The sequence below is a fragment of the Pimephales promelas genome, chromosome 13 (genome assembly GCF_988280905.1).
Source record: "Pimephales promelas chromosome 13, fPimPro1.hap1.1, whole genome shotgun sequence".
Classification (NCBI taxonomy): domain Eukaryota; kingdom Metazoa; phylum Chordata; class Actinopteri; order Cypriniformes; family Leuciscidae; genus Pimephales; species Pimephales promelas.
In genome coordinates this window covers 10,199,179-10,221,137 of record NC_142781.1, presented here as the reverse complement: position 1 = coordinate 10,221,137, position 21,959 = coordinate 10,199,179, and the positions used below count along the sequence as shown (strand labels likewise).

Genomic DNA, 21,959 nt, shown 5'->3' with positions numbered 1-21,959 from the left:
AATGAGAACGGTCCATATGTTACTGCAGAACGTGATTGTGAAGAGTTTTGTCGGTGAACTTTGCCCTCTAGTGGCCAAATATCATATTTTCATCCGGGTACTACTTACAGGCATTTCAGGCCACGAAACCATCGACGAACAATCCGTAAAAAGTATTTTTGGTCGGTTGGCAAGTCACACATATTTTTCTTCTTTATCCTTACTCTTTTTAAAAAAAATAAAATACTTGTATACTTTAATAATTAATCTCAATCTCATTTAAATCGTATCTTTTCTATAAAGAGGTGGTAAATCGGAAAATGTGGTAAAGTTATATTTTGGCACATCATTTGGCTAAAAAGGGGAAAATAAGAAGGTCCATGACAATTTCGCACGATTTTTGCACCAAATAAAACATGTGCCGTGATCAAATACAGTTTTTTTCTGCTGGCTTTACAGCTGGCTCCATAGCTCAGTGGTTAGAGCACTGGTCTTGTAAACCAGGGGTCGCGAGTTCGATCCTCGCTGGGGCCTGGAAGGGCGATGCTTTTTCTTTAGACACGTTCATAATACACGGTTGTCGTACGTCAATAACAAGTTTTGCACTTTATTTTAAGGTGTCATTGTTACTGTGTAATTATGTGTTAAGTACTGAGTAAAATTAAGTAACTACATGTACCGGTTCATTATATAGGGTAAGGATAGGATTAGGATTTGGTTGAGGGTTAGTTGCATGTAATTAGGCATAATTTACTCTTATTACTATGTTAAGTACATGTAACATCTGTAACAAGGACACTTTAAAATAAAGTGTTACCCAAATAAATACTGTTCTTCAAAAGAAAAATAACCCCACATAAACCAGCATTTATGTTTTGATTCACTGTTTAATCTTTTTGGCATAGTGGTGGCACAGGCCTATACAATGTCCAATTAGACCATTTTAAAATCTGATGAACAAAACGTTTTAGAATTTTTCTGATAATATAATTTATAATGAAAAGGTGTTAAATTAGCAAAACAAGCATTTTCACCAGTGGTTTCATTAGTTCCTATTTTGTTTAATAAAGTGTTCATATTAATCAACTATCATTTTACAAATTGTAGTCTGTTACTGATTACAAATTACATGACAAAAATCATAGTCAGTAACATAGTCTATTACATTACACATTTTTTGATTACTTTTGACCAAACTCATTTATCACACCGATTTGAATTTGATAATCTTGAACCATATTAATATAAAAATGCAAACAGAAAGTTTATTATTAACAAAATGAAGTGCATTAAACATTAGTTTAATTTGTGAGGTGATGAAAAGCTAATAATTATTTAAATAGTAAAAATGTCATAATTAAATAAATTAATAGTTTAAAAAATGAAGTATTTTTAAGAAGCATTCAAAAGGATTATTTTAGTGATATATATATATATATATATATATATATATATATATATTTATATATATATATCTTTTTAGTATTAAAAGATAAAAAAATGATTAATTAAAAATTAGGGAGAATCAATGAATTATGAATAATTTACTACCATTGTGTGAGTAATATATCCTGGCTATCGCCAGACCATGTGTCATTGAGAATGAGCGTGAATAAAATCGCGCTGCGGCAAGGCAGCATGGGGAAACCGAGTAATATGTAATCAAGAATCATATAATCAATAGGAAAGTAACTGTAGTCTGATTATGAGTATTTTAAAAAGTAATATAATCCAATTACAAGTACTTCATTTTGGAATCTGATCACATAATCCAGAGTACATAGTTACTACCCAGCACTGTATATAATTATATATTTAAAAAGTATCATAGATGAATAGCCTGTTACAACTTCTGTGCTTTATTTGAAAAATATTAACACACAAGTTAGTACACACAAGTCCACAAGAGTTGACACAAAACAAGTGCCATAAACATGTCCTAGCATGGTTTGATGTTGCAGATCACTCCACTCATGGGACGTAGAGTTCCAGTGTCTTTAATGCTGAAAGACTGTCCGGGAACCAGGCTGAACTCGAATCTCTGAAGCAGTTTGGCAAGCACAACTTTAGCCTCCATCTGAATGTAGAAATACACAGAGTTGTTATGATCACAGCAAATTTGGCACATGGAAAGCAAATTGTGCAAATGTGTGTTTGTGTTTCATCACCTGTGAGAAGACCTGCCCTAGACAAGTTCGTGGACCAAGTGCAAATGGGTAGTAGCAGTAATAAGGCCTTTCAGACAAGAACACAATTTGATATCAGCGGATTTCATGCTATTATGTTTATAACATCCTCATAAAACTCATTTACAGCTTGTCCTCATCATGACTTACTTGGGGGCATTCACATCAAATCTCTCAGGATCAAACTTCAACGGATCTTTGAAAAACTTGTCCAGTCTTTGAGAGACATAAGAACTTAACTGTATGGAAAAAGATTAAAATGGTTCAAAATAGTCATGTATTCATATACAATTAAACAAGTAAAATTGATAATGCCATTGTTTCAAATTTATTGGATTTATTAAAATAGAATTAAGTCATAATTTACTCACCCTGTGTTGTTCTAATGCAAGTATTCTATTCTTTTTCAGAGCACAAAAGGAGAGTTTTAAGAAAAAAAAGTCCCGCTCTGCATCATCCACATAATGGCAGTGAAAAGCGACCCAGTAGCACCTCAATGCAGAACATGAGATCCACGGGGAGGAGTCGGATCACGATCCAAGGGGTGGAGATGGGTAAGATTAGGGTTGGGTTTATGGATCAGGGGGCGGAGTTGGTTAGGTTTAGGTATATGTAAGGTGGGAGGAGTTGGATCTGGATCCGACTCCTCCCCATGGATTTCATGTTCCACAGTGAGGACCATCTCAGCTATCAAGCTTTAAAAAGCCCTCCAGGCTCGCAGGGACACACAAACCACTCCACTACGGTGAGGTGATGGTTCCAGGAGAATTTATGATAGGGTTTGGTAAAAATCCAACCAAAATTGAATGTATTATAAAGAAAATCCTGACCTCTGTGCACGACTGCATGTTCATGAGACCATTTACTGTAGCATTTATTAGCACCACAGTTCACTGTGACTCACCCAAGTTTGTAAGAATTCAAAATGTCTGTTACCTGAGTTTTGGTTCCTTGCCACTGTTGCCTTGGCTTTGCTGGTCACTATTCACTGCCATTATATGGATGAGAGTGAGCGGGGCATTTTTTTTTCTCACAAATTCTCCTTTTGTGGTCCGAAAGAGAAAGTAAATTTGCAAGCAAATTTGGGTGAACCAACCCTTTCAAGCCCCCCTGTAGTCAAAATCAAGCTTTTAATGTTGTTTATATGTCTATGTGGTGTTTATAAAATGCTTTAAGACAAACCATGTACAAATTCTAAAGTCGACACCATTGCTGAGTATTTTCTTGTTAAAACTGCAGTGAACCAAAGACCAAATCACGGTTTGAAATGGCTGGTGTTTTATGAATTCACAAACTACCTTGTAACCAATCAGGGGTGCGTTTCCCGAAAGCATCGTTAGCCAACTATGGTCGCAAGTTCCGTCATTATCAGCATAGTTCAACGAGTCGGTGTTTCCCGAAACCATCGTTCCAACGAACATTCGCAAACAGCATCGCAAAGTTGTGTGGTTTGAATGACAGCTCTCGACCTATGGTTAGAGGTATCGTTTCTATATTGCATGACATTTGGTGGTAATAAATCCTTATCTTGAGCAAAATAAGCTGATATTCAGTACAACCGGTGCCTTTCATTTAGAATCCATACAAATGGAATTTACGTCTTTTAGATTGTCAAAAGATTTGAAGTACCGCGTTTGAAGAGTTTGCGTTTGCGAAACGTGCTCTACTATGTAAGAACGAGCCAAATATTGAGTCTGGTAATAAAGCAAAACAACTGAGAACAATTAGAAATAGTCCTCAGATGACATGTCTGTAATTTATATAAAAACAAATCTAGCGTTAATTGGATCTCAAACAGTTTCATTAAAAGTATTATTACTCCACCACGTGCGAAACCAACGTGGTTGAAGGATACTTTGCGACAGTGGGTTTCGGGAAACAGCCGTGACTAGCTAGTTGATTTTTCCAACGATGCATCGTACTATGGTAGTGAAGCAGCGAACTACGTCGTTGTACGGGAAACGCACCCCTGATCAACATATGATCTTCACCGAGTGGATCTCTGAGCTGGTGATCAAAGATTAGTTTTAAGGGATATAATTATTGACAAAAGGGGGACTTTAACTAAAATATAATTGTAGCATATGCCTTGGACTCATGATGGACTCCTAAACTCAGTACATATTTTTGAGGACGCTTTTAACCTTTAAACTCATAACGGTAAATTAACATGGTGCCGAAGAGTCTGAAGTAAATTGATCTCTTGTGACACTTTTGTTATCGAGTGAGGTGTCGCAGACCACCTCTCGGAACTCCAGAGGGGACTTCAAAGAAGTCCCTTATCTCCACACTCGCCATGCACACACACACTCTCCACAACACCCCCACACACAGACACCCATCCACAAACCTGGTTTCAGTCCTCTGCATTTAATGCCAGAATTTGTAGGTGACATATGAAATATGTTATGTTATATTGTGTGAGTATCCGCTATATTGTCCTAAAATCCTTTCCTCTGCTCGACCATAAAACTTTACGACCCCGAACGGAATTTTTCAGAAGAACACAGCTCAACTTAAATCTTGGTAGAAACAGCAGAATAGAAACTTTCTTAACCCTATATATATTCTATAGCTATACATAACCACTGGATAAATGTGTAAACGTGTTTAATTTGCCTTTCCTTCTGATTTCTCCTCTCGGTAAGTTGACTTTTTGGTATTCCAGGTTAACCAGGTTATATGTGTGACAGTTTAAGTGCTAAAAGTCCAATCGTCCCTTCCCAATGGTGAATATCACATTCTTGGTAAAGTTCAAGACGCAACTGCATAATTTGACACGTTAGCCGAACCTTTTTAAGCTTATTCGTACAAATAAGCCTCTATCTCGAAGTGTACCTCCTAAAGATATCGTATTTGGCATCCCTGTAAAGCTCTCTTGGTACTGTAACTAAATATATGCATCAGGCTCTGGTAAAATGTAATATACTAAGTTTAACCTCGTTACGAGTATAACTGATCAAATAATAACACCGCCATAAAACATGCAAATTAAACTGGGAACTAGGACAAAGAAAGTTTTTCCCGCTCGAAATATCATGTTCCCATTGGTCTGACGCTCCCCAGGAGGAATCCTAGAAAAGCAGACACCCGGTGTCCATCGATTCATTCTAATCTTTCATTCTAGTCTTTACTTGTCTTCAACTCTTGCATTCTAGTCTTCCTTTTTCTAGTCAGCCTTCGTCTTGTTTTCTAGTCTTCTTAGTCTCGTCAATTTTTGTTTTGTTCCCTTTGTTTTGTAAGTCGTACCACCGAATTTTTAATTTGGTTTAATATCGTGCTCAGTCAATTTCAACTACGAGCGAGACGTATTTTAGACGAAGTTCTCCAGAAACGCAGTCGAACGTTTGAATTCCCCGCAACAACACGCACTCCGGAGGAATCCAATAAGAACGCTTCAGCTCGACAGACGCACACCTTGAAGGCAAACACGCACGCCGTCCTGCTTCAACCAGAGGTTTAAAATGCAAGTATTTTTAATATCTTACTAAAAAGTAAATGCGTAGAACATTTCCCTGCTTAAGGTGATTTGATACTCTGCTGGTTCTCAAAGGTATTCATTATTTGTTTGCTATTCTGTAATCTGTTGTTGTCTTGTCTCTTTGTGTTACTTTCATTTTTACTTTTCATGTATTATATATATTCTTTGGTAGATGTAGTTGTAACGTTACCCTCATAATCGCTCATAATTTTATTAAAATTCATTATACTCTTGATTGTCTCTGTTACATAATATTTCCAAACAATGTTGAAGATTTTTTTTCTATCTCCATTCAAGTAGACAGGAGCTGTACTTTTGTAGCTACATATAGCTTCCCCAGCCAGGTATAACACTGGCCACAGAGTGACCAAACCAGCATTACTGGGAATCTGGCCATACTCACAACAATAGAGCAGCCGCCTGGGACTTTCAGCCCATTCATAACCATGTCCTCATGCAACCAGCGATTGGTTCCTGGAGCAGTGGGGTACAGTCGCAGTGTTTCCTTCAAGACCTATTGCATTGAGTCAACAACACAAAGACCATTCAAAGAAATGCACACAAAAACATTTGTGTTTGTAGCATAAAAGACCATCTCTGCAGAACAAGGGTGTCCAATCCTGTTCTTGGAGATCTACCTACCAGCAGAGTTCATTATCCAACCGTGATCCAGAACACCTGTCTGTAATTAACAAGTGCTCCAGAAGATCTCAACTGAACTTTGATCTGAACTTTGCAGGAAGATATATTTACAGGAACAGGATTGGGCATCCCAGCTTGTAGACCAACCTGAGACAAGTAAGTGAATTTCCCAAGGTCTTCATATGAAATGTCTCTCTTTGTCCCAAGAACTTCATCCACTTCTGCTTTAGCCCTGGGAATGAAAAGAAATTCAAACTAGAGCATTGTAATGCAAATTAATGTGGAATAGGTCCAAATTTCCAAGGACTGTTTTAGCATTTACCGTTTATATATCTCAGGATGTCTCCCTAATTCCATGATTGCAAACGAGAGCTGATTTGCTGTTGTCTCTTGCCCTGTAAAAGAATCAGGCACTGTTTACTGTATATTGGCTGGGGTTTATGAGCAAAAATCAAACAAAGCCGTTACTCACCAGCAATGAAGAAAGTCACGAAATTGTCCAACATCAGCTCATGATCTTTAGCGTTTGTAACTTTTTCCTCCTCTGCAGCAAAAATGGAAAGCGTTAAATAGTTAAGTAACTCTACCAGTGTTGTGTTGAATATGTTGTTATTAGGGCTATTTACTGATTCAAATTTGGGATGAAATTAATTACATGATTGCTGATTAACCAGTTTCATTCCCTAATTTACTTCAGGCAAAATCGAAGAACAAACAGGTGTGGATACTGCTGTATGATATTCATTTTAATTTATTTGATTTATTAATTTGTATGTGCAGTGTTTAATTTTAATTTTAGTTTGATTGTAGAATGTTTGATTAAAAAGTTTAGTATGCTATTTGTTATTTAACTGTATCTTGTTTTTTTTTTTTTTTTTTTTTTTGAAATGGCCCCCACTCTTGCCCTGTGTTGATCCATGTAAACATTTAAGATGGACGTGGACGTCTTCAGTCATCAAGTTGCATCTTGCACCATGAGAGCTACGATTTTAAGACAATGTTTCAAGTATTTGTATTTGTATAAAGTATTTTTTTGGCCAACTTGTATTTGAACTTGAACTGCTCCAATGGTAATTTACCAATTTTTTTCACATTCATTAGGTTTAAAATGTACAAATACGGTTTAACTTTTTAAATGTGTCTGGCTCCTGGACTCTATTCCTTTTGGCTGCATTTTTCACTTTTTGGTGTTTTATTTAAACTTTTTGTTATTGCTCAAATGGTAAATTACTTGTAATTTTTTCACACTTGTTAAGTTTAAATTGTTTTTAAATGTGTATTAAATGGTTAATTTAAGCACATTTAGAAAATAATTAAAAATGTAATTAAAAAACCTGTAGAACAAATGGAAGAAGGAAAATACACATACCTGCCGTTCTGAGGATTTGTGTGAGAATGTCTTGCGGTATATCGTCTCCATTTTCAATTGCTGTCTTCCTGTTTTGTATCCATTTTTCTCCTGTTTTACGCAGGAGTTCAGCTGCATCTTTAACTTGCTGTATAATCTTCCAATTCTTGGGAAAAAGCTGAGGTCCCACGTTTAAAAAATAAAAACAGATTATATATCATTAATCCTACTACTTTAGGGTGACATAAGCAATTGTGAATAAATTCTTACACTAAAAAATGGGTCTCTGATATCCAACACCATGCCTTTTAAACACAGTTCTACTGCATTCTGGAAGGGGCTGTCAGTTTGCTTCAAGAAGTTCAAATCGACACCGAAAGCCACCTGTGGATGAAAACAGCTACTTAAGTTTTGATCAACAGCTGATTTGACTTTCCTTGTATTACTTTCCCTTGGATTAGCAGAAAGGAAAGGGAAACCTTGCAAATGACATCGAGTGTGACACAGTTGACCAGGTCGTGCATGACGGCAGGTGATTTCGTCTCTGCTATTTCCTCCAGCTTGTCCATTAGGCGCTCCGACATCTCGTTAAAAGTGCCCATCAAGCCTCGTAAGTATCTGACCAATGAGACGGCATCAGCTGAGGAGCATCTGTATCACATTTCAGTTTATCAGAGATTGTCTATATTTGACTCACGAGCTGCTAAAGGCCGGATCCATGATGCGACGCTGCCTGTACCAGACGTCATGGTCCGCAGCCGTAATCAGCCCATTCCCCAAGAACCTGAGAACATTGAGTCATGTGACTTATTCAACTACTGGAAAAGAAAATCCCATAAAATATTCAAATTCGAATATGAATTAAGCCGCAGTCACACTAAACTTTGGGAATGCAAAATGTATTTAACAAATATTTTTTTTAAAACATACATTCAACAACAAATAATAATAAATGCAAAATGTAAAAAGAGTGTACAGTCTACTCCACCTCCCCTGAAAACTGCAAACCCGCAGCTTTAAAGTGCGAGTTAAGCCAAAGGTATTATATACTGTACATTTTACTCAAATATAATACATGTATGGTATATTGCTTGTATGTTTCGAAGACACTCGTTATGAATTTGTAATTGTAACACAAATAAAGCACTTACTTAAAGTATACTTTAAGTTGTTCCAATTTAGCATACTACACTAAAGTACACTAAAAGTTATACTTTACTACAATTTAATTACAACTAAAATATTAGTACAAAAATGGTTGATCTGAAATAGCACACTTCAAGTCAACTAATCATTAACACACTTGAAGAATACTGAATTAGTCTGGCTGCAAGTATACTTTTTCACCAGGGAAAGCATATACAGTGGTAGCCAAAAGTGATGTTTGGCCAAGGGAATTCTTCACCCTTTATTCAAAAATTATTACAATTTGTTAGAGATTTTGTAAGCCTATTGCGTAGTTGCGCAATGAAACATGCCAAATAGTGCAGCAATAATTTTGTCCAGGCTGTCATACAAAGAAATTATGAACACATGCAATAACAAGAAAAACAAGCAAGCCAAGTACGCTTATTTTATTAGCTTAAAGATTATATGGGCAAAGGAACTCGTGAAACCAATTTTAGCATTTTGTTCTTCCCTAATATTTAAAAAATATAAATGGTTTTATCAAACTTATATTGTCATTAAAAACAAATAACCCCTCCGTACATCACTTTTTGCCACTACTGTAGATGATTTTAAAGCTATCGGACTAAATGCAGCATAGCTCAGATTTTGATTCTAGATGATAGTAGTAATGATCCTAAGAGTAGCCCACAGGTATCAACAGATTTTGACTCTAGACTTCACCTTGCAGTGCTATGACATATCCAGAAAAAAATGTTACATACCTTTTTCCAAACAAGTTAAAGAGGCGTTTGTAGACAAAGGGATCTTTGAGATACTTGGGTGACATCAGGACGGTCTACAATAAATAACAGGGCAGAGATTTTATTTTGTTCCATTTAGTGGCTTCGGAAAGGTTAGTATTTATTTTTTTCATAAAGACATAAAATATTAAATATTTACCTTTGTAGTCTCAGGACAATAAACCATGATCATGACATAATGAAAGCTGTTCATCCTGCAGACAGGGCCATATTTTTCTGCCCTTAAAAACAAGAACATGGTCACATTGGCGAGAGCACTTTACCAAATTTCCCCAAGAGGATCAATAAACAGTATCACTATATCTATATATTTCTTTAGCCACAGTGAGGAAATGCCTGCTAATTGGTGAAACAACTGTGGTTTTTAGCTAACTCTTTACTTGAAGGGGTGTACATAAGACTGACATGACACCTTCATAATCATGACATACGGTTTTTGCATGTTTATGACAACTGTCATTAAGTGTCATTTGCTCAATTATGACATTTTTTGACATGTCTTTTTTATGACACCTTGACAAGTCAAGTCAAGTCACCTTTATTTATATAGTGCTTTTTACAATACAGATTGTATCAAAGCAGCTTCACAGTGATAACATGAAAATAATACAACACAAATCAATAGTATTGTTGAATATTAAATGTCCCCAACTATAAGCAAGCCAAAAGCAAGGCAACAGTGGCAAACTCCATCAGGTGATTGAATGGAGAAAAAAACCTTGGGAGAACCCAGGCTCAGTCAGTTCTCTTCTGGCCAACAGAGGAACAGTGATTACAAAACAAATTGGATCGAAACATTAAGAGTATTTGTCTATTTCCCTCAGTTTGGAAGTCGAAGTAATCACGCCGGTTTGGAGGTGAGATGTTGAGGATCAGTGCCGATTGGCTGTCGTGTCGATGAGGCCGGCACTTAAGGATGATTCGGGATGGGTCTAGGTGCAGGTCCACCATAGAGGGTCCCTCGGGATAAACAGAGAGACTAATATTAGCGTAGACGCCATCCTTCTTATGATGTACCAAGTACATCAGGATTTACGGGACGTGCTCCCAGTTCTGGCTGATCGAAACTATGCAGCCTAATTTTGAATTTAGGAAGTCTATAGTGTGTTATGTGTATGCTAGGCCAAAGCGATGTGTTTTTAGTCTAGATTTGAACTGACAGAGATTGTTCCATAGTTTTGGTGCTAAATGGGAAAAGGATGTCCCGCCTGCAGTCAATTTCGATATTCTAGGTATTGGTATTATCAACTGGCCAGAGTTTTGAGATCGCAATAGACGTGAAGGACTATATTGCGTTAAGAGCTCGCTCAAGTACTGGGGAGCTAAACCATTTAGTGCTTTGTAAGTAATCAGCTATATTTTAAAATGTATACAATGTTTAATAGGTAGCCAATGCAGTCTTGATAGAACCGGGCTAATATGGTCATACTTCCTGGTTCTGGTAACTCAAGCTGCTGTGTTTTGGAGTAGCTGTAGTTTGTTTATTAAGCGTGCAGGGCAACCACCCAGTAGAGCATTACAATAATCTAGCCTTGATGTCATGAACTAATTGTTCCGCATTTGTCAATGAGAGCATATGGCATAATTTAGATATATTTTTAAAGGACAACTCCGGCGAACAATGAACCTTTGGTCTAATAAAACATCGGTACATAGTCAACCGTTCTCTGAGATTTGTTTTCATGATAATCGAATGTAAAGAGTTTTATCTCTAAAAACTGTTTAGCGTATAATGCTAGTAATGGGGGCATTGACTAAGTAAAAAGAAATCGCCAGACCAACACAGTAACATAATGAGGCTCCATAAATGCAAAACGAAGCATTGAGAACTTTGTAAGTGTACAGACCGTTTAATAAGAAGATACTTTATGAAGACAGTTCACTTCGCGTATACAGGCAGGAGCCATCCTAAAAAATAGTCTCGATAAGTCGATCCCCGAACGCCGTTCATACAGTTCAGAAGTTCACTGAACTTCATACAGTTCAGATCACTCAGCACGACGTTCGTGGTTTGACTTATCGAGACTATTTTTTAAGATGGCTCCTGTCTGTATACGCGTCTTCATAATGTATCTTCTTATTAAACGGTCTGTACACTTACAAAGTTCTCAACGCTTCGTTTTGTATGTATGGAGCCTCATTATGTTACTGCGTTAGTGTGCGGCTATTTTGAGCCTTGTTAGTGGTATAAACTAGCGATTTCTTTTTACTTAGTCAACGCCCCCATTACTAGCATTATACGCTAAACAGTTTTTAGAGATAAAACTCTTTACATTCGATTATCATGAAAACAAATCTCAGAGAACGGTTGACTATGTACCGATGTTTTATTAGACCAAAGGTTCATTGTTCGCCAGAGTTCTCCTTTAAGATGGAAAAATGCGGTTCTACAGATACTAGACACATGACTTTCAAATGAGAGATTGGTATCAAAGAGCACACCCAGGTTCCTAACCGACGACGAAGACTTAACAGAGCAGCCATCAAGTGTTAGACAGTATTCTAGACTGTTAAGTGTGGAAGTTTGTTGTCCAATAATTAGAATCTCTGTTTTTTTTTTTTTTTTCAGAATTTAGTACTAGGAAATTACTAGTCATCCAATTTTTTATATCAGCTATGCTTTCCGTTAATTTTGTGAATTAGTAAGTTTAGGTTTTGAAGAAATATACAGCTGAGTATCATCAGCATAACAGTGGAAGCTAATTCCGTGTTTCCTAATGATATCTCCTAATGGTAGCATGTACAGAGTGAATAGAAGAGGTCCTAGTACTGAGCCTTGTGGTACACCATACTGAACTTGTGATCGATAAGACATCTCTTCATTTACTGCTACAAACTGATAACGTTCAAATAAGTATGATTTAAACCATGCTAATGCAGTTCCACAAATGCCAACATAGTTTTCTAGTCTATTTATAAGAATGTTGTGGTCAATTGTGTCAAATGCAGCACTAAGACATAAACCAATATATCATAACCTGTCATAAGTCATGAGATAGCATATTCATTATCAAACTTAAGAAACCACTTAGCTTGATGGATTAACATTACATTAAACTGGCATGTGGTTGGTTTTGGCATTGGCTGTCATGAGGCAATTATAAGTGTGACATGAATATGTATCTTGACCTCAAGTGATACAAATTGAATTTGTCATTAAAATGTTATAATGGCCTCATGACAGCCAATGTTAAAACCAACTACCTGACAGTTTAATGTAATGTTAACCCATAAAGGTAGGTGGCTTCTTAAGTTTGATAATTAACCTGCCATGTCATATTTATGACATTTTGTGACAGGTTGTGTTATCTTAGTAATGTCAAGCTGTCATGGCCAAGATCTGACAGGTTATGATGTATCAGTTTATGTCAAGTTGTCATGACAAAGACAAAGACAAAGACATCTGTGTTTGATAGTCACAATTCCAACAATTTTATTAAGAAAGTTCAAGCTCATGTTCCAGTTATTGATATTGACTTTAAAGCCGTCTGTGATTCTGATTTGACTATTCAAATAGTGCTTCACTCAATGAAGAAAGGAAAATGTCCAGGCAATGATGGATTAACTGTTGAGTTTTATAGTCATTTTTGGGAGTTAATCAAACAACCATTGCTTTGTATGTATTGATTCAAAAGAAATGACAACCTCAATGAAACAAGGTATTATCTCCCTTGTCCCCAAACCAGGCAAGGACACTCTTGCTATCTAATAGATAATTGGCGTCCAATTACGCTCCTAACTATCGATTATAAAATTTTAGCCATGGTTTTTGCTATTAGATTAAAGGTCAAACTTAATCAGTTTGTTGCAGAAACACAATCAGGTTTTTATAAAAGATAGGCATATCAGTAACTGTCACAGTCTTCGTCTGCACCAGTCTTCGTTCCACACCTGAACTCACTCCCTCAATCAGCCACCTGTTCATCGTCTTGTTCATCTGTATCACATGTTTGCACCTTGTTATGTTTGATTCTTGCCTGTATTTAGTTTGCTTCAGTTCAGTATGTCCTCGTCGGTCGATGTTTATGTTCCTATTGTCTGGTATGTGTGGAATCTCCTGAGTGTTTCATCATTAAATTTCTGTTTATAGTTATTCTTCGTCTCCTCATGCTTTCTGCCTACACACCAGCGTGACAGTAACAACATAAGACTTATTTTAGATCTTTTGGACTACACAGATTTTATACATTCTAAAGCCATGATTCTTTTCCTAGACTTTACTTTTGACACCCTGGAGCACGAATTTCTTTGCAGACTTTCAAATTATTTGGTTTTAGTGACTTTTTTGTTAATATTATTGAAATGTTTTATAAAGACATTAGCAGCTCTGTCTTAATTTGTTTTAATACTTCAACGAGATTTTTCATAACCCGTGGTGTCAGACAGGGCTGTCCTATTTCCCCCTTTTTGTTTATTTTAGTTACAGATCTTTTATCATTAAGTATTATCCATGAACAAAGCTTGGAAGGTATATCCATCTTTGATAGAGAAATTAAAATCTCCCAGGTTGGCTGATGACACAACGATCTTTTTGTAGTGTTTTGTAGTATCAAGCACAAGACGAGATTAATTCCTTCGAGGCTTTTATTCAACACATGGCCAGACTTACTGAATACAGCTCTTATTCTTTTCCAGTAGCACTTCAACACTTAGGCATTACACTGCCACCTTGTGGTTAACTATGAACACCACATTCCCCTCTTACTTGAAAGATTCTTCATGTAACAGATTCAAGTTCAAAACCAAACCTTTTGTTTGTTTAAAATAACAAAATAACATAACAGTACTGTGTACTGTTATTAACATTACAACAACTTAACCAATGTAATTGACATTGTTTTACCAATTCTAATGCACAGTTTGTCTCTACATAACTGTTCACAACATCCACAACAGGATGCATGTTTTTTCAAACAAGTACAATTTCACTTCACTGTAAGTCATACTCCTTCAACCACCCTGGCATTCTACGTACCCTACTACTCTTCCTAAGATTAAATGTCACTGGTGGTGGCAAGCTCTCATTCTGAGTGGTAACAGGACCTGTAAAGTGAGTTAATTTAGAAACATTCCATTTCTTTTTGTCACTCAACACAAAGGTATTCTTTCCGATTTGCTGCTCAATGCTCAGGGGTGGTGAGAACTGAAAAACACCCTTTCTCACATGCCCAGGCTGTTTCACTCTCACCTGGTCTCCTAGTTTGAAAGTGTGGTACTTAGCACCCCGTCTTTTGTCAGTGTATCTTTTACTCTTGAGCTGTTTGTTACTCACAGTCTCTTTCACTTGAGCACATTTGTCACTTTTGGGGCCAACAGGGAAAACGTTCAGCTTTGTACGCATCTTGCGATGATGAAAAAGCTCAGAAGGTGAGACGGCTGTAGTACTGTGTGGGGTTGCTCTGTAGCTCTGCAAGAACTCAGTCACTGCATGTTTCCATGGTTTCCCCATCTGTTCCGCAGAAAGGATGCATTCTTTCAGGACTCTGTTCCACCTCTCCACAGCACCATTGCCTTGTGGATAATACACGCTACTACGCATGTGACTTATTCCTCTCTCCTCTAAGAAAGCTGCAAACACACTGGAGGTGAACTGAGGCCCGTTGTCAGTTACAACACACTGTGGGTTTCCCTCTCTACTGAACACAGATTGGAGGAATGATGTGACCACCTCAGCAGTGACATTTGGAGAAAACGCTACCTCAGGCCACTTACTGTGATAGTCCACCAGACAAATGGCAAAACGACAGTCAGAAGGTCCTCTCTCAAATGGTCCAACGATATCAATCGCTAGTTTCTCCCATGGCCCAGACGGCAAACTGACTGGCTGAAGAGGAGCCGGAGCTGTTTTAGCCGATTTGTCATTCAGTTGACATGTTAAGCAGGAAGAAACAGCCGATTGCACGTGAGCATCCATCTGAGGCCACCAGAACAATTCACGCAACCGCTGTTTCGTTTGAACAATCCCTTGGTGTGTCTCATGTGCTAGGCTTATCATTTTACAGCGCAATGTAGAAGGAACAAGAACACGATGTTCACCTCTCCTCACTAGTACACCATCCACACACAGTTCATCCCGAATACGAAAGAAGGGCACCAGAACAGGATCCAGGTCACAGGATTTTTTTGGCCAGCCCTGCCCGATTCGCATGCGCAGCTGAGTTAACTCTGGACAGGCTTCCGAAGCAGCAATGAAATCCTCAGCAGACAATGTTGGCAGCCCAGTAATGAAAGCAACCATTTCTGGCTCCACAGCACTATCATTTTCTGTCTGTAGTGGCAGCCTGGACAGACAATCTGTAGCACAATTAAGACGTCCAGGTCGGTAGATAACGTCATATGTGTAGCAAAGCAAACGTGCCGACCACCGTGCGACCCACATACCGGACCGGCCAATTCCTTTGGTTGCCAATAGTGTAGTGTGTGCAGAATGATCAGTTCCGAGCGTAAAGTGTCGACCCCACAGATACGGCCGCCACTTTTCTACGGCCCAGACACACGCCAACGCCTCCTTCTCGACCGTAGAGTATTTTCTTTCGGCTGCGCTAAGGGTCCTGGAAGCAAACGCTACAGTCCTTTCAACATGGTCTGGGTGTATTTGCGTCAAAACCCCACCCAGGCCATAGTCGGAAGCATCTGTTGACACTATAGTGGGTAGGGACGGGTCAAACAAAGCAAGCACTTGACTTCCAGAAAGCAGTTCTTTCAGCTCTTTGAAGCTGCGTTCAGCAGACACAGTCCAGGCAAACTTAGTATCTGACGTATCTCTAAGTAGCGCACGCAACGGCTCAGCAACAGAAGCAAAGTTCGGCAAAAACTTGCTGTACCATGAAATCAGTCCCAGGAATGAGCGCAAGGAAGCAACATCGTGCGGCACAGGAGCGTCAATGATCGCAGACTTGTCTTCCTCGTCTGGAAAAATTCCATGTTTGGAAACAACGTGTCCAAGGAACTTTAAGGATGACTGGCTGAACGTACATTTGTCCCGGTTCAGTTGTAGTCCTGCGTCTGACAAGCGCTGCATGACTGAGCGCAGTGTTGTATCGTGACTTTCCTGGGTGGCACCATACACTATGATATCATCCAGGTAGTTCCTCACCCCAGGTATGCCTTTCAGAACAGTTTCCATCATCTTTTGAAACGCCGAAGGCGCGGAGGCAAGGCCGTACGGAACCCGGCAGTACCTGAAGAGACCATCATGCGTAATAAAAGCTGTGATGTCCCGGCAGTCCTCGTGTAAGGTAAGCTGATGGTAAGCAGCCGCTAAATCAATTGTAGTGAACACTGATGAGCCGCTTATTTCACTCAAAAGCTCATCAATGTGCGGCAGAGGATGGCTGTCAACAATCAAGGCCTTGTTTGGCTCGCGCAGATCAACACAGAGACGTATTTTACCCCCTTTCTTTGTGGTGACAACAATAGGTGAAATCCACGGGGATGAATCGATTTTCTCAATTATGCCATTTTGCAATAACGAGTCCAGTTCTGCAGAAACGGCTTGTCGCACAGAGAATGGAAGTCGACGAAGCTTCTGTCGAACTGGAGTAGCGTCAGGTTTAACTGTAGGTTTATGAACAAACCCTTTCACGCTCCCCACAGAGGTAACTGGAGCAGGAATAGTTTCACCAACAACTGCATGTAGTTCGTCAGGGGCAGTAACAGTGCCAAAATGAAAAGAACAGTTCAAAGCTCGAAATAAGTCCATGCCCATCAAAGCAGAGCCACCTTTCACAACGTAAAAGCAAGCAGTGGTTACCTTTTTATTCAGCGAGACGTCCGCATGTAAGCATCCTAGCACAGGAATATCCTCTTTCAAGTACGTCACCAGTTTCACTTTAGGAGCGGTAAGAGAACAATCCGAAAAGTGTCGTTTGTACACAACCGCAGGCAGGATTGACACCGAAGAGCCCGTGTCCACGACTAATTCAGTCTCAACGGAAGCTCCATTTGGCGTAGTAACATGAACATTGCACAAAAGTTTGTCTGTAGAAGTATTCACGGTTTCAGTCAAAAGAACGACCACTTCAGGGACCACTTCCCGAACATCCTTAGAAGAACGGCAAACTTTAGAAAAATGTCCGGTCTTACCACAAGTACGGCATTTGGCTCGAGCAGCTGGACAATCGGCAGCATTAGCCAGATGATTTGTAGCTCCACAACGGTAACACGCGCGGCTCCCCCGCCGTGTAGTATCAGCAACAGGTTTTGCTCTGTTAGAATGTTCAGCACGCTTCTTCCGATGAAAGGGTTTAGAAGCCACGGCCTGAACTGGACTTTGTGCCGTGAGCATGTCCGAATTCGAGAGCGCTTGTTCCACCTGATACGCAATGACAATAGCTGTGTCCAATGTCAGTGTTGGTTCCATCAGGAGTCTCGCACTGCTGGGGCATATGATCGTTCGACCAGCTGATCGCGCAACATTTCACTCTCTAGATCACCATAAGCACATGATGAAGATAATTCCCGCAAAGCAGACAGGAACTGTGAAATGGTCTCGTCAGCACGTTGAGAACGCTGGCGAAAGCGATGTCGAGCGACCACAACATTCACCTTTGGAACAAAATGATCCTCCAATGCTTTCATTGCCTCTGCAAATGTAGTTCCAGTATTAGGCAACGTGTAAAACAGCCTCTGGCCTTCAGTACCCAAGCTGTGTAGTAGGGTGGCACGTTTCCTGGCATCAGGCCATGAGTCTCCGGTAGCATTAATAGCAATCAAGTAATTTTCGAACATTTTCTGCCAGGTAACAAAAGGAATCGCAGGCTCTCCACTGCATGGCAGAAAAGATGCAGGCGTAGGCACAGAAACCATCGTCGCCAATTTGTAGTGTTTTGTAGTATCAAACACAAGACGAGATTAATTCCTTCGAGGCTTTTATTCAACACATGGCCAGACTTACTGAACTCTACATACAGCTCTTATTCTTTTCCAGTAGCACTTCAACACTTAGGCATTACACTGCCACCTTGTGGTTAACTATGAACACCACACTTTTTAAAAGATAAGAGTCAATTAACCAAGGCTATAAATGTAATTGAGCAGTTTTCATGTGCTTCTGGATTGACACTGAATATGTCCAAGTGTGATATAATGACGCTCTATAAAAGTGACGATTCTTCAATCGATGAAATCTCTGTTAAGGAGACTGTAAAGTATCTTGGTATTTATTTAACAAAAAATTTAACAGCTCGACAACAGCTAAATTTTTCTGGATGGGTCAAGAATACCAAAACCATCTTTAATCTTTGACTCCAAAGAGACCTGTCCCTTTATGGGAGGGTTCTTTTGTCCAAAACAGAAGGATTATCTCGTTTTGTATATCCTTCTCTTTCTCTTTTTGTCAATGACTCTACTGCTAAAGGAATTAATAACATTTTTCTTTACTTCATATGGAAAAACAAATCTTGAAGTGTTAGATTTTAGTGATACAGTGAACACCTTTAGGATAAATTGGATCAAAAAATGCTTAACAAATCCTAATTCTATATGTTTTTTTTATCCCGAATCATATCTTTACCAAAATTGGTGGCCTCCCCTTTATACTGAAATGTAACTACTTGCCGAACAGATTGCCAGTTGCACTTTCTAAATTTCATCAGCCGGTGTTCTGACAATTCATGCTACCCATCGAGATTTCCTACTTACCGGTTATGCGCATGTGCAGACTCACAGTTTTTTATTTATTTTTTTTACATTTTTTTACAAAAGGTACATTTTCCTGTTATAATGTATAATTTCCCTTTAAAAAATGCTTACTACCATATGAATATTTGTACGGTCAGACAGCTGAAAAGGAATAACTGAAAGTTTCAGTTACTATAAGAAAAGGTATACTTTGACAAGTCAAAGATGAATATTTTATGATAATTTTTACTTTTTTACACCGTTTTAAAAATAAAAACAGTAGTCTACAGTATACAGTGTGCTACTCATAACTTAGAATTGTATTAGAATTGTATTTCATGCGACTTTAATCGGCATTCTGTGATCAATTCGCGCTACGGTAGCATTTTTCGACAAGGCAGCAAAAATCGACAGAACATCGGCCCTTCCTTGCTTATGCTACACCCACAATTTTTCACCTCATAAAACCTTTCTATGGAACAACTCTAATATAAGGATTAGGAATAAATCTATTTTTCTCTTTACATGGTTTAACCGGAAAATAATTGGTATTCTCTCAATTTGTGATAAATCTGGTAATTTCTTATCTTATGAAGAATTTATGTCTGTTCATAATTTTCCTTTACCATTTAAAGAATATAATGCAGTGCTTAAAGCAATTTCTTCTGGTCCAAGTCATCTTGTTAAATGTCATCTAACCTTTAGTAAGAGTGTCACCACCAAAGAACCTGATTTGATCTTAGATGGTATAAATATACTTAGTAAGAAATGTAATAATAAACATATTCGACATATTTTTCAGAGTAAAAAATATACTGTTGCTAAAGGCAAATTTTATTGGGCCTCTTTTATTGAATGTATAAACTGGAAGGAAGCCCGGTTGTTACCTCATATATTGTATTTCAAATAAGATTAAGGAAGTTCATTTCTTGCATAAAATATACCCAGTGAATGACACTGTTGCTAAATATATGGATGTTGACAGTTCTTGCTCATTTTGTGGGAATGAGGATGAAACGCTGATCCATTTATTTTTCCAATGTGAAAAAAACCCAAAACTTCTGGAATAGGTTATATCTTCACATTGGCAAGCACCTTGATTCTTCCAAATCCTTTCAATTAAAGGATACAATTTGTTACTATAAAGAAGATAAAGCTAGAACTTCAATTATTTACATTGTTAATTTTTTTATTTTGTTTGGTAAAATTTTTATTCACAAGCAAAAATTCTCTAAATCGCAGCCTACCTTTCGCTTTCCACATTTCTTAATCGAAATTGACACATTTCTGAAGTCTGAAGCGAATGACACTTAATGACAGTTGTCTTAAACATACATAAACCTGTGTCCTGTCATGATTATAAAGGTGTCATGGCAGTCGTATGCACACCCCTTTACAAAGAGTTGCCCTATTTTAGTAAATGTAGGCCTATATTGATGAAGTGCTGACAAAAAAAAAGTCAGAAGATGAAAGCATAAAACTATTATTTTCCAGCAGTTTCTCAGAAGCTTACAAGCCAGAAGATGGCTTATTGATTTATATTTCAATTAATATTCAGAAGTGTTCTGAATGTTATTGAGATGCAATGTCACTATGTGCTATTACGTAACAATTGAAGTTTTGTATAGTTCAAAACAACAAGATATTACCCGTACGAAAAAGAAGTTTATTCAAGTGTGCCATTAGTATACTTCTTTTAAACTAAAAATAAGAAAGTATACTTTCAGTTTATTTTTCCTGTACTTCTCAGAAGTATACTATATGTACTTCTCAGAAATATACTTCAAATTACACTTAAGTGTACTTGACTTATACTGAGAGAAAAGCAAGTATATTTGTCCTGTTCTTGTACTCAATCTTTTGATAAAGAAATACTTAAAAGTATAATTAACTATTCAAAGTATACTTGTATAAGTACAGTAAAAAAGTAAACTACTAGTATACCCATAAATTCACTTGCAGTAGGCTACACATGAGATACATATGAACTAGTTGTGCACTTACTGTTACACTTATAGTACACTTAAACGTATACTTTTATGTACTAAAAGTGGGCCAATTTAGTCCCAATCGGTATTAAAATAGTACACTTACAAGTTTACTACTAGTACATAGTGACATTAGTATTAAGTTACTACCTAATGTATACTTAAAATATACTTGACATTACTTAAGTATACTACATAAAATTAACTTGAAATATACTTCTTTTTCGTACTCAGGCAAAAAAATAAATAAATAATGCAAATAATCTGTGTTTACATGAGTTTTGTTCTTACCACTGAAGAAAAAGGTCGTGTATAATACTTTCCGATTTCGTCGATCTTCGGAAAGACGGCAAATGCCCCAGCAGAAAACTGTCAGAATGTCAATTTTCATGTCAATTTATCTCCGCTTTGATCACCGACACATATTGACTGCAATGCCGGGTAGTTGTACAAAACACGGTTATAGATAACACATTCATAAAGTTTCTTACTTATCTCTTGGAGGTCCAGGTATATGATCAAATTTCTGGTGAACATGTCTTACATACAGACAATATGCAAGAAATGCACTGAAAACAGCAGCGAGCAGGTAAAACATCATAAACGAGACCCATTCTGAGATCATGATGGTTCAGACAGTGGCTCAGTGATAATGTGCGTCTGACTGCTAGCTTTCAAATATAAAACGATTTAATTTCCGGGTCTCTGGAACTTGATCGAATGGTGACCACAGAGGGCAGTACTAGCCTTCTTTCTTACATTCCTGTCTGCCCAGGCCAACTT

At 37.9% G+C, this 21,959-nt stretch overlaps 1 protein-coding gene and 1 non-coding gene across 2 annotated transcripts; one reads left to right on the top strand and one right to left on the bottom strand.

Annotated features, from left to right (window-relative positions):
- The first annotated feature begins 440 nt into the window (after window positions 1-440).
- trnat-ugu (transfer RNA threonine (anticodon UGU)) lies at window positions 441-513 on the top strand. The gene has a single exon. It is a non-coding gene; the product is annotated as a tRNA-Thr (tRNA).
- A 1,304-nt stretch (window positions 514-1,817) lies between these two features.
- Window positions 1,818-21,896, bottom strand: LOC120481378 (cholesterol 24-hydroxylase). Its single transcript, XM_089118462.1, has 15 exons — window positions 21,668-21,896; window positions 21,468-21,545; window positions 9,707-9,788; window positions 9,529-9,602; window positions 8,334-8,420; window positions 8,116-8,254; window positions 7,907-8,020; window positions 7,658-7,814; window positions 6,761-6,832; window positions 6,611-6,683; window positions 6,436-6,520; window positions 6,050-6,160; window positions 2,316-2,404; window positions 2,148-2,214; window positions 1,818-2,056 (listed from the first exon to the last, which is right to left on the bottom strand). Exons 1-15 carry the CDS (start codon window positions 21,799-21,801, stop codon window positions 1,919-1,921), a joined length of 1,500 nt encoding a protein of 499 aa, XP_088974588.1. The 5' UTR covers window positions 21,802-21,896; the 3' UTR covers window positions 1,818-1,918.
- Between the last annotated feature and the right edge of the window lie 63 nt (window positions 21,897-21,959).

Excerpts from the sequence above, each read along its gene's own strand:
- LOC120481378 (XM_089118462.1), bottom strand. The coding sequence starts at position 21,801 with ATGATCTCAGAATGGGTCTCGTTTATGATGTTTTACCTGCTCGCTGCT. Across the intron at positions 8,421-9,528 it reads TTTAACTTGTTTGGAAAAAG|GTTCTTGGGGAATGGGCTGA; the intron begins GTATGTAACATT and ends CAATGTTCTCAG. Across the intron at positions 8,021-8,115 it reads CACTCGATGTCATTTGCAAG|GTGGCTTTCGGTGTCGATTT; the intron begins GTTTCCCTTTCC and ends TTTCATCCACAG.